Source organism: Poecilia formosa, unplaced genomic scaffold, assembly GCF_000485575.1.
Source record: "Poecilia formosa unplaced genomic scaffold, Poecilia_formosa-5.1.2 Scaffold370, whole genome shotgun sequence".
Lineage (NCBI taxonomy): Eukaryota > Metazoa > Chordata > Actinopteri > Cyprinodontiformes > Poeciliidae > Poecilia > Poecilia formosa.
The window spans coordinates 447,303-459,701 of record NW_006800309.1 but is presented as its reverse complement, the minus strand read 5'-3'; the positions used below and the strand labels follow the sequence as shown (position 1 = coordinate 459,701).

The 12,399-nt window shown below is 38.0% G+C and overlaps 2 protein-coding genes across 6 annotated transcripts in view; one reads left to right on the top strand and one right to left on the bottom strand.

Moving 5' to 3' along the window:
* The window catches only part of LOC103154010 (oxysterol-binding protein-related protein 2-like), a 25,248-nt gene extending 19,831 nt beyond the window's left edge, over positions 1–5,417 (top strand). Inside the window, exon 14 of the mRNA XM_007575139.2 lies at positions 587–5,417. Within this exon, the coding sequence (XP_007575201.1) occupies positions 587–689 (103 nt within the window). The 3' untranslated portion in view covers positions 690–5,417. The remainder of the gene's footprint in view (positions 1–586) is intronic.
* Positions 5,418–10,272: 4,855 nt separating this feature from the next.
* bsna (bassoon presynaptic cytomatrix protein a) overlaps positions 10,273–12,399 on the bottom strand; it is a 118,466-nt gene continuing 116,339 nt past the window's right edge. For all 5 annotated transcript variants that reach the window (XR_001659074.1, XR_001659075.1, XR_001659076.1 and 2 more), the window contains one exon: positions 10,273–11,779. The gene's annotated coding sequence lies outside the window, so the exon portion shown is untranslated. The remainder of the gene's footprint in view (positions 11,780–12,399) is intronic.

The window sequence follows — 12,399 nt, the reverse complement described above, 5'->3', positions numbered from 1 at the left end:
TTATCTAATTGGCTATAAAATCTTAGGCCAAACCAATGGTGTGTTAGAGAAACTCAAGATTATTGTGCATTAGAAGAAGCTACATGCTGGAAACTAATTTCTAAAGTGAGTCTAAAATGAGCTGCTAGCTGATGGCAACCTTTAACTTAGCCACTAGAGGGAGCCAACGTACTTTGGTCTTTGAACTGTTTAGCTGCAACTAATCAAATTGTTCAAACTAGATATGTTGGCTCTGACACCAACTCTCACTGTAAATTATCTTAAAGTAACTTCTAACGTTTATTTTTAATAATAATCTCAAAAAGAAAAAAAAAGATACTGCCAATGTTTGTTTTAATTTAATAAGTCATCTAACGGAAAATGAGTTGTGTTCCATGTTTGTTTACAGCTCGAAGCTGCATGTGAACTTCAATGAGCAACAGTTTTATATTTTACTTAATCGGTGCTTTTGATTACACCAGTTTAAAATCCCTGATCCAACAAATAGGAAGCAGACATTCATCATATATAGAATTATAAAAAAAAAAAAAGTCAAATGACTGAAGAAAATAATTCAAAGATAACATTAATGTTTTGTTTTTTTTAGGTGGTTCCAGATGGGCACCAACCCATACACCGGCTCCCGGGAGTGGATCTACAGTGGCGGCTACTTCAATAGGAACTACCAGAACCTGCCGGATATATACTGATACCCCGCTAGCCTTCATCTTTCTCCTCCTCCTCCTCCTCCTCCTTCTCCTTCTACTCCTTCTCATCATCATCTTTAACCTGCGTTTTCATTTTTGGCCCATCATGATGCAAAGAGAATTGCTTAAAAATGCATCCTTAAGGGTTGATGCTTTTTGGAAAGAAGCCCAACGCCTGCTGTTACGTTCCACACCTGGAAGAGAACCAGTGACCATCAAACGTCTCTTCTCTGCCTTGACGCTGTAAAGAACACAACAATCACTTATTTCCCGGGCAATCTCGGCAGCAGAGAGCTGGAAACGTACCGAGTCACACGTCCGCTCTAAATGTTTAACATCTCTGCAGTCGAACTCTTTCAGCCTTCAGCTGCCGCACATCCGGCAATCTGCGCGTCGACTTATAAAACACGCAGATAAATGTACACAAGCGGAAACAATAACTTGGACGTCGCAAACCTCACGATGGATTTGTGGACTTAAACCGGACTCCCAGTCAATAAGGAAATCAGGGATGTGAATGTTCCTTTGACTGAAGACGGATTTTCGCTCTGAAAGACTCGAAACACTCACAGATTAACGTGGAGGACGTCCTGCTCTCAAAGGAACAAACGTACGCATCTACTGTTGGTTCGGTTAGTCACATCAAGCAACGTCTGCATCCCACAACCCTGAAACGCCTCGTGTTTTCCCCCTCCCTCCCCCCGAGTCGCCTGATAACACTGAAGTCGCATCACAGAACTCCAAAGCAAGTTCAAAAATGAAGTTCCTCCTTACTTTAAGCTGCGGCTCTGTTGTATGTTTGTATGAAGTCGTTTTACTAACCAGAAGATGAATGCAGGATAGCTTTTGCAGCTAATTCATAAGAAAAATGAAAATAAACGTTCAGGAGCTAGGTTTGTAAGTGAAATGCGAGTCATTGAGATCAAAAAGTAATCCCTGAAATAGTTTTTTTCTTTTTTTTTATACATTAACAGAAGACTATATATAAACATAAACACACTCAAACTCGGTTGTTAGAAGGCTGGAAAATGACATTTAAAGATACTTGTTTACTTTTACGCCTGTAGGTTATTGTTGATGTTTAACATAGATTTATTCACGTGTTTACACCACAACCTCGATGAACTAATAATCCAAAAACAAGAAAAGCTTCAACATCTGCTTTTTTTTTTTTTTTTTTTTTTTTAACTGTGCGTCCGCATCCAATCCTGAACGACTGAGCTGTTTTAGATGATCTTGACATTACATGTACATATTTAACACTTCAGTCACGTCTTGCTGGGGGAAACAACTGAAACAGAAAAAAATCTCCCAAGTGTAAAGCGGAGCATACACATTAGTCTTGTGGATGTTTAGAAACACTTTTAAGTCATTCTAGGAAAAAAAAAAAAAAAAGTTAATTTGCTGCGAAAAAGGGGGAAATGATGAAATCAGTCGGCCGAGGTGGTTCCTTGAATCTTGAAAATGTAACCATCATTAATACAACATGAGCTTAAAATAACAACAAAAGATACAAAGCAAAATGTAAAATTAGCTACAAAAAAATGCGCATTGATTGTAGTTTTTTTTTTTTATTTGTTTTATTTTGTCCTGCTACAGGTGTACATATCCGTCTGTGCCTTGGAGTTTGTCCTCCAGAAATGGATCAGCTGAGAACAAAACACACCTACCAAGAGAATGAAAGCACAGATGGATGAAAAGCTCCAGACCTGATTGGATTTAACAACCGGTCAGAAGTTTGCTCTGGGGTTAAAACTGCAGGGCGACTTCCTGCTTTTACCACCAGACGCAAGAGACAAAGTGATGCTGCGGTAAAGTCTTTCATTTCCATTAAAGCTGCACAGGCCACACAGTCGCGCACACTTCTCTGAGCGATGTGCTAAACTCCGGTGGGTAAACGTTTGGCAGAAAAGATCTTTACATCCTAGGGTTTGTTTACGCTGGAATCTGCTTTCCACTACCTGCACATTCAAGCTGAAATAAAACGCGCTGAAGCAGCGAAATGACTCGTTTTAATATCTAGCTTTTATGTCAGAGTGATACGCTCACGTTTAGGGTTTAAAAGACATAAATCTATATATATATATTTCTATATATGTATGTATTTCTGTTGCAGCAAATTTGGAAAACTGTCACTTAACACTATGGAGCTGCTGAGATCTGCTGGCTGATGGGTGTTGTAATGTTTTGTTTGGTTATTGTTTCCTCACGTCTGTTTGTCTGACATCATGTTCCACCACCAACTCTATGCAACGTTTGCACAGCTACACGAACAGCGCGCGTCTCATCCGTTATTGTACAGTTACTCTACAGTCCTGCCCCTCTCTGTCGTCCTGAGACAAACACACACACACACACACACACACACAGCTAAATTATACCTGCTCACACTCATCTGTAGATGTTAACGTTTAATTTCAAATATTTCATTGAATGTGGGCGGGGGGGAACAAACTGCAGCGGCGCTACGGCTGTCAGATCTCACCTCAACGTAACTTTTTTTTTTTTTGCTCTCTTGTTTTAAATCTGTAATGAGCGCCTGGTTCTGTCTAATTCTTTTGCTTTTCTTTTTCTTTTCTTTTTTTCTTTTGTCTATTATTTATGGAGTTTTTGGTTTTAGGAGATAATTGTTGCTAAAACTTTGCCAGAAATGTGGTGTAAAGATGCTTAAGCCTTCAAACTGTGGCTGTTACATGTTAGCTTGATTAGCCGCGTGGAGGGTGATTAACTTTCTGTTTTTGATGCGTTTGGGTAATTAGACTCACAGATTTCATTCCTTTTTGGGAAAAAGAAACACAAAAAAACAAGCAAACTACGGTTACACTGTAACCAATTGGTGAAATTGATCACAGATCAAATGTTTAAGTAACATGAATGCAAATAGAGACACCAGTCTGTTTTCTTCTCTTTTTATTTTTAAATATGAATTTTGCTTCTCATGATTTAACTTGCCAGCCAACATATGTAACAGTCGGACGTTTGAGCGCTGAGGTTCGACCAGCTGCCTCGTGAATCTCTCTGTTTAGCCGCCTCATGTTGTTTTGACTGCTCGGTTTCTTTGTCGATGTCTATATATGTGTACATGTGCTGCACAGATGTAATCACAAGCAAAATGGCACATTATTTTGTGCAATTGATTTATTTTTTTAGTATTTAAGCAATTGTTTTTTTGGTGAGAACGTTGTACCGGCTGTTTTATTTTGAGGTGGGGGGAATGTAAAGAGGGTCTTACCCATGCAGCAGACAGCTCAGTTGGTTAATGAATGGGGGTGGGGGGGAAATGTCTACTAATAAAATCCTAATTTCAGTTTTTGACTGTGACTCGGACTTTATTGACATAAAATGAAGTGTAAGTTATGATATTGGTATAGTGTTGTACTCTATATGAGTCATTTGTAATTACCTTAAATGGTCATATCATTTATGCAAATGGTTGTGACGATATGACCATTTGATTAAAGTATCAGACATGATGCATTCAAATACATCTCGGATTCACCTGGGAGCAGTTTACCTATTCAGGACAGAATTGGGGGGGGGATGAAAATGCGTAGAAATGTGTCTGGCATATTATGACCACCTGCCCAAGCACTTTGAATTTAAAGACTTATGTGATGACATTGTGGAGGTTGAGATTATTCGACAGAGAGCTGTTGAATAATCAGCTTTGATCGACATAAAATAAGCAATTGGAAATGTAGGAAAAAGCAGAGAACTGTACATAACTTACATAAATGCTGAAACGCTGCAGGCCGCTAATAGGAACACGAAACTGCTTGCTTTTTTTGATGCGCACAACCGACGCAATGATTTAACCACTGAATGAAGTAGTTTTGAGAAATTCAATTCTGAAAGCAACTAAGAAAAACTACAAAAAAGATGCAAAATTTTTCTCTTAATCCAAGAATCTTTGGCTCTTCTCCTCCTGATCTCTCACTTTTCCCTCTAAATCAACTTGAAGAAAGGGAAACGGTCAAAGCACAATAAAAGAATAGCTGAGTTAGTCAAACAAGACTTCGCTTCATTTAAGAAATCAACAAACTGTGGATGGATAGAATGAAAATAAAAACGTACAATTTTTTTTTTGTTTTATGTATCTGTCTTTTATTTATTTTCCTGATTGAAATGTATTGTAAGGTCATAATTTGTCATTCATCACATTACATGGCATGATGCACCAGGTCTACTACACCCATTTACAAGAGGAATACACGGAAACATACACAAGGTTTTACAACAGGGAAACAGGAAGTTTAGCTCATTGCACTTACAACAGTGAATGGAACACTTTGTTGTCGTTTTTAGGCTCTTTTTGTTTTTACTCTTTTTTTCAATCAGCTGGGTTATTTTTAAAGCCCCTCCCCCCGACCCCCAGATGAGCATCGTTTTGTTCGCCTTCTCCCTGAATCTTCATCACGTAACGATTCACCCTGAACTTGGAAGTCAAAATATTTTTCTCGTGTATATATATATATATTTTTTTTTTTTGTTTTGTTTCAGATGTCATCTCGTTTAACAAACACAACATGTATAGAAACTCTACACAGACCAATATCTTTTTTTTTTAATTCCATATCCGAATACAATTATTTCTTTTTTTTTTCTTTCTTTTAAATATGACTTTTAAACCGTCCATACAAGCCAGCCACGAACAAACACAATGCAGTTTGTCAGCTGATTACGGCTCCAGGTTTTTTGTTTTGTTTTTGTCGTTTTCGTACACAAAAAAAAAAAGAAAAGAAAAGAAGAAGCACAAGTTTCGGCAGGGAGTTCTTGGCTTGCATACGCTGCAGCTGGGGTCGCTGTTTGCAATACAAAGGCCTCTCTCTCTCTCGCACGCCTCTTGTGCATGTGTGTGTGTGCATGTGTGTGTGGTGACTTTTGTTTGAGATTTACATGTTGTACAGGACGTGTCCCTCATTGGCATTTACATGTTTGTCTGTTTGGAGTGGACTCCGGTCGGTTCACATCTGGTATTTACACTGGAATAAGGATGGTAGGTGGGGGGGGTCAAAGGTCAGAGAGGTGGCTGGGGTAGTGATTGGGCTCACAGGGGAAAACATGGAAGGTGTCCAGATCATGCACTTGTCACTTTTACAGATAAAAGATGAAATGACGGTGACAAACGGACAATTTTCCTCATGGCTTCTTTTTTACTTATAACCTCTCGCCTATATGAAACATTTACTTGTTATATATATATATATATATTTATGTACGCATTTGTTTTGTTTGAAAATCTTGCATCACATCCTGTCACACGTTGACCGATGGTAAAGAGCACTGGAGCTTTGTTCAGTGCGAGCACAAAGATGCTACCTTTTGGGTTTTACAACAAACACCCACAGCCTGGATTTCCCAAAAGCAACCGATGGTGCATTTTAATGCAAAAACAAAAAAAAGTATAAAGTCTTCCAGTGGAAGTCAGATTAATCAAGTTCAAAGCTTTCTTTTAAAACACAAACTTCTTACAGGTTCATGTCTGTACATTTGTTTTCTATTACAAACTAATAAGAACTGTATTCCATTTGAAAGCAAATAAATGGAACAACATTTATTGAGATTTTTTTTTTTCATGACTTTTGTAGTTGAAACACTGGTGAAAAAAAACAAAAAAAAACAGGCTGTGATGCGTTTACTGTGTTCTGATTAGTCCAGTGCACTCCTAGATACAGAAAGACACCATGCAGTGTGAGGACAGAGACTCCATGACTGGCTGGAGGGCAGTAACAGGATGGCTTTCTTCAGTGACCAGTATTGTAGTATAGAAGCCCTTACTGCTATGCATATTTAAGTCACCTTCAGTGGCTGTATTCATGCAGGAGCAAAAAGAAAAGACAGGAAAAAAAGCAAACACATCAAATATAAATAAGAAGTGGAATAATCTTATTTCTGCACAGTTCTTACTAATCGTGTGCTAGTGGCTGTGTCATTCACACACACACACACACACACACACACACACACACACACACACACACACACACTGATTTCCTGCACCTGCATGAACACGCTCACGGTCTTCTAGCATCGTCTGAATGTCTTCCGTTGCAAGGCTGCATTAAGCGTGTGTGCTTTCCTGAGGCAGAAGTGATTGAGGATCATTTTACTTAGTTTTAAGTTTTATATATATATAGATTTTTTTTTTTTACAAACTTCCAAAAACATAAGACATAAAGTAGAGGAAGTTGGTGTTAAACTGGGCAAATCTAAACTTTCGTACGCATCATTTGTTCTACTTTTAGCGTTTTTGTTGAGTTTGTTTAAGACACTGATCTAGAGGCAGTGCATCTATAAAATAAACTCTGTTTGGATCATGTGCATCAAACTTATTGGAAAGACATGAACTGTTGCTGTTTAAGTTTTTGGAACAAAGGTAAAATACCTTAGCAACGATATCATTTATTAAATAAAATAAACTCTGTTCAGGCAGAATTTCTATTTATGGTTTGACAATCTGATAATATTTGTTGTGCAATAACATAAGCAATAGAGCGATCTTTATATAAGATATTTTTCATCATATAGTGTTTTTGTGTCTAGATCTGTTTTAGCCTTTATTCCAGCTATCTTAATATCTCCTCTCCATTTGATAAAATAAATTCTTACATAGAATAAATTATATTTTTAATATTTCTAAAAAATATATAGACTATTTTTACATGGACAAGTGATTTGTGAAAGTCGCATAAGAGTTCTAAAAAGGTTTGGAGAGTTTTTTTTTTTTGTAATTGAGGTCTCAGTCAGGGGCTTTTGTTCCCTATACACTATTTTATTAAAATCTATGGAATGTGTGTCTATGTGTGTGTGTGTGTATATATATATATATATATATGCACTAAAAGAAACACATTTTACATAATCTAACCAAAGACATTCTGGATACTTAGGTTTTTCTTGCTTATTTGTCCCAATGGGGGTTTCCTCAGGTCAGAATCAATATGCTGCTCCACCAGAGGGTTAGCTAGGTCAGAAAAGCGATCATAATCTCCTGATAACGCACCTAAAATGCACATAGCTTTGCAATTTGTTTATAAAGTTATATCTGACTCAACACATACAGCTTCAGTAAACTCTCGAGTTGTTCCTGCTGATGTTTTTAATAGGGAGTAGTTTGGTGAAGTACGAGGCTAACGCTAGCTAGCATGCGACATGTTGATAGTTTGGCTAGCAAAGTATTCCAAAGTGATTGGAGTTAATGTGAATAAGGCTTACAGAGAAATATATACTACCCCTTAATTAAATTAGCTTTGAATATCTTAAAATTTAATCTGTGGTGTTTCAGCTACACAGCTCTCCCGTCACATAACACACATCTAGCTGCTGCACTCAATAGGGACTTTTTTTTTTCTTTTACTGTGGTGTAAATGTACTTCTTAAGGATGGAAAACTTTAACATTTGTTAAGTCAAAAAAATATTTGGAACTATGCCTGCCTAAAATTGTAATTCTTGATTAAATGTTATGTTCAAATTGTGCACAAAGAGTGGGTGTGTGGCTAGCATGAAAATTGCAAACACAAGAAACACCATCAGGTATTATTGGGAATTTAGTCACAGACTTCAATTTGACGATTTTAAATGCCTCTATTGTGATCCAATTTTTTGGAGCATGACATCCTCTTAAATGACATAAAAAATTATGTTTTCTTTGTATTTGATTACCTTTATTTTTAGCCACATTCCCTTAGTGTGCTGCTACCAAAAAGCTAACACATTTATGTAAACTGGCAAATGATTTTTGCTCTCTACATTTACTTTCCAGTGTACATTCCACTATGACACCTGCCTCCAAACTCACTATTACCCAAAAATAATCACACCAGGAATGCTTTACAGCACCATAGAAAGATACATCTTATGCTTCAGTAGCAGTTTACAGTATTTAATTTAAAACTAATCTATAGATTTATATTTATTTGTGTGTTTTTTAAACGCCTAAATTTGATTTTTCTTTTGAGATCAGCATAAGACGTTCTCTGGAGAAGCATTGTCTGCACAATGGCATTATTATAGCAAATTCTGTTTCTGGCCATCAAAAAGGAGAGAAGCCCTGAGCAACCCAACACCTATAATATATAGTTAAGTATATAAATCTTTAGAAAGCTTTTCTGTGAACCCAGTTCAGCTCCCCTAAACTAATCAACAAAGTTATTAACTGGGAAAGACGTATTCATGACAACTTGGATATTTCACTCTCCATATATATGTTATAGAGCTGTTGTTTACTAGACAGCGTTTCAGATCAATGACTGCTTAAGTACTTTTACCAATTCCACTGCTGCCCAAAAGGCTTCCTGGCCATGTTACAAGTGAAACTTCCCAGTTGTTGTGAACATGTCTTTAGCTCCCCATATCAAAGGAGAATGGACGTGTTTTCTTTTTTACAAAATTTCACGAAAACGAAACAAAGCAGACATGGTTTCTAACTGAGGAGTGATCAACAATGACTGTGACTTCCTTCTACGTTGTTCTTCACATGCCTTCACCTCCTCAGGTTTTTCTCAAACAGGATTCATTGCATAGAACGACTTTTCCTCCTTTGCCTGCGATGCTCGTCGTGGTTGAACTCGTGTCCGTTTTGTTTTCTTCCCCCACATTAGATGATTTTTTTTTTTTTTTTTAAATACTCGCATACTGAACCCCGAACACGCACATACATACACGCATACGTACAAACATCAGGAACAGAACAATATAGAGGTGACTGAGGTTTTCCTCTGCGCCGGGCAGCATGCGAAGGTTCCCAGCGAGCGTTCACAAAGACAATATACAGCAGAAGTTGATTGATTTGGAGAAGGAGGAGGAGGAGGAGAAGGAGGCCTCACCCTGTTGGGGTCGTGTCATGAGGGCCGGACCGCGGATTCCCCACAATGCACTGCAGGAGCAACAGCAGAGCGAATACTGACCTGAGAATATTTCCAAGGTGACTGACAGTCTTAGAGAAAAGATTTGTTTCTGTTGTTTTGGAGAAGGGGTGCTGGGTCAGACGTCTGAACTCCACCGCGATAGAAAATAGGCCGTTTTTTGTTTTTATTTTCTTAAAAAAAAAAAAAAAAAAACACCGCGATAGAAAATAGGCCGTTTTTTGTTTTTATTTTCTTAAAAAAAAAAAGGCGAGTGACTTGGTGACACAACCGTGTGTGTTATTTTTGGTTCCTCAGTCACATAATGACAGCAGGTTATTTTTAGTAAGATCACTGACACCACTCCAAGTGTGCTTTCAGGTTCACATTTGACAGAGTGAAGACACATGCGGACACAGCTGTATAAGGAGTCCATCTCGGAGAATCAGAAGAATCCCAATAAAAGAAAAAACAAACACTCCCTCCTGCTTCCCTCACTGAAGAGTGATGAATCGTCCAGTTCTGCTGCTTTCCTGCGCCTCTCTGCTGCCCTGCAGTGCTCTCAGGTCAGACTCCAGCTGAAGAAAGCAGCACGTCGGTACCGATCCGCCAGTCCGGGCGTCACAGGACTCCTGCGTCTCTGTTCAGTTCATACAGCAGCAGTACAACAAGTGGTGTGTTTGAGTCACACTAAAGCAGAGCTTCGGCGGTAAACCAGACAAACGAAGGCAACACATTTTTGCAAAATGACACAAAATTGTGCTATTTACTTTCTTACCTCTTACTCTATTGCTTTCATAATTATTGATAGGAACAAAGAGTCTGAAAATTGTCAAGGGGAGGGGAGCCTAGTTCAATGTAACAAAACGCTAGAAAATAAATAAAATCATATCACAAGAAAATATATATATAAAAAAAACAAAAAAAACAATGTTAAGGTAAAAAAATAGAAATTAACCTCTCTGTGGCTGTGGTTCCAGCTTACCTAACGACATAAAAATACACCACTTCTGGTTTAAAATGAAACATTTGAAATAATTAAGGCGATATTGGTAAACTGCAACATAAAAAAAACAGGCAATTGACACAGAAGAAGAAAAAAAACACACACAAAGGCATATTAACTAAAAGCCAAAATTGTGGAGAATTTTGGAGATTTGCCACATAAACTGATAGTAAATATTGTCTTAATGGCTTTAAATTGGCTAGAAAGTGACCCCACTGCTTCATTTGCCTCACTTAGTCATACAGCTTTCTTTAGAAAAACAACATAAAATAAAAACTAATAATAAAAAAAAGGAAAATAAACTAAAAGCTCTTCTTATTCCCATGGCCAGATCCTTGTGTGTTGCTTAATTAACCTTTCTTTGCTATTATTTACGCCTTTAAGCTCAGATGTCTTTATGGCCTCAGTTACATAACGATGAAACAGTGTAAGGTCTTGGTTATAAAGTTCCATGCATCCCCATGTTTCCTGTTAGTTGAAATCCACACTACTCTTGTTTAAAGACATGGCAAGTTGTGAATCGTTGCAGTGGGGTGTGGAAAGAAAGAAGAGCTAGCATTCAAGAAACGCAAGAGAAGTGAAGAAGAGGAAGAAGAAGAAGAAGAAGAAGAAGAAGAAGAAGAAGAAGAAGACAGTTCCCCATCTGGAATGTCGATAGAGGGTGAAAAAAATAAAAAACAAACGCATGGCGACATGCTTGGGCTGTGTCGACCGCCGCTTCTTCGTCGTCTGTTTCATTCATAGTGACGTTTCGATGATTTCCTCGTCAGTATTTGGTGGTAAAACGAGACGACTTTCGTACAAGAAAAACCTGTGACGCCTCTGTGAGTTTTCACCTTTTTTTTTTTTTTTTTTTGCTCATTGTTTACTTCGGAAAAAGACAGAAAAGAGGAGAGGTGATTTATATTCCTCCAAGATTGAGCACAGGACTGGAAAACCAAGCTATCACCTCCTACAGGAAGTTAGGATGAAAGCAGCTCTCGTGGACAAATGCGGCCGTCAGTCGTTGTCTGCACCACGTCAACGTAACTGTCGGGCTGTTACGTTGAACACGGCTCCCCCTGCTGGCAGGGAAGGTGATCACGGTCGTACAGCTGTTTCTTCTGCTGTCACCTTCAGCCAGCAGCTGCTCTGTTTTCATGTAGGGGTGTAGATGTTTGTAGCTGCTGCAGGTTTTCTGAGAGAAGCTGCATAACAATGGGAATCCCTCTGAAGATGGATGTTGGCTCGGGCTTGGAATGACCTAAAGGAGAGCAAGGAGAATTTAGTAAAAAAAAACAAACAAAAAAAACTCAAACTGACTAAAAACATTTTAATGATTGAATCTCGTAGGTCCTCTACGAATAATCTGTTTACTCATAATGTTTATTCATGAGTAAATGAATAAACATTATTGTGCTTGTCAGAAACAGATATCTAAATAGAGCTGAAGATACACTGAGTCTAAATTGAAATGTGCTATGAAAAAAAAAATCAACTCGTGTGGAATCAGACAACTTTTTTCCTAAATATTCTTGACTGGTGATCGGTCGGTTGTAAACTCAAAAATTTATTTATTTATTTTTTTCATTCGGAGAAAACTCTACACAAGCACTATCAGGTCATATAACATCACCCAGTGTGGAAATTGTTAATGAGCGAAGAAGTTAAACGGTTATCCATTTTCAGCATTATTGAGGTGTTTAAAATAAACTACATGGTTCATTCAGGCTGCAAGAAAGCGAGCGAGAGCCACACTTTAAGAAGAAATTCATTTGAACCTTCTTCTGTCATGGCCCATGCGTGATCTGTAAATGTTGACATTTTTGGCTTCAACAAACAACATTTTTGTAATGTGAGTTGCTCAGAGTCTGTGCTCCCCTC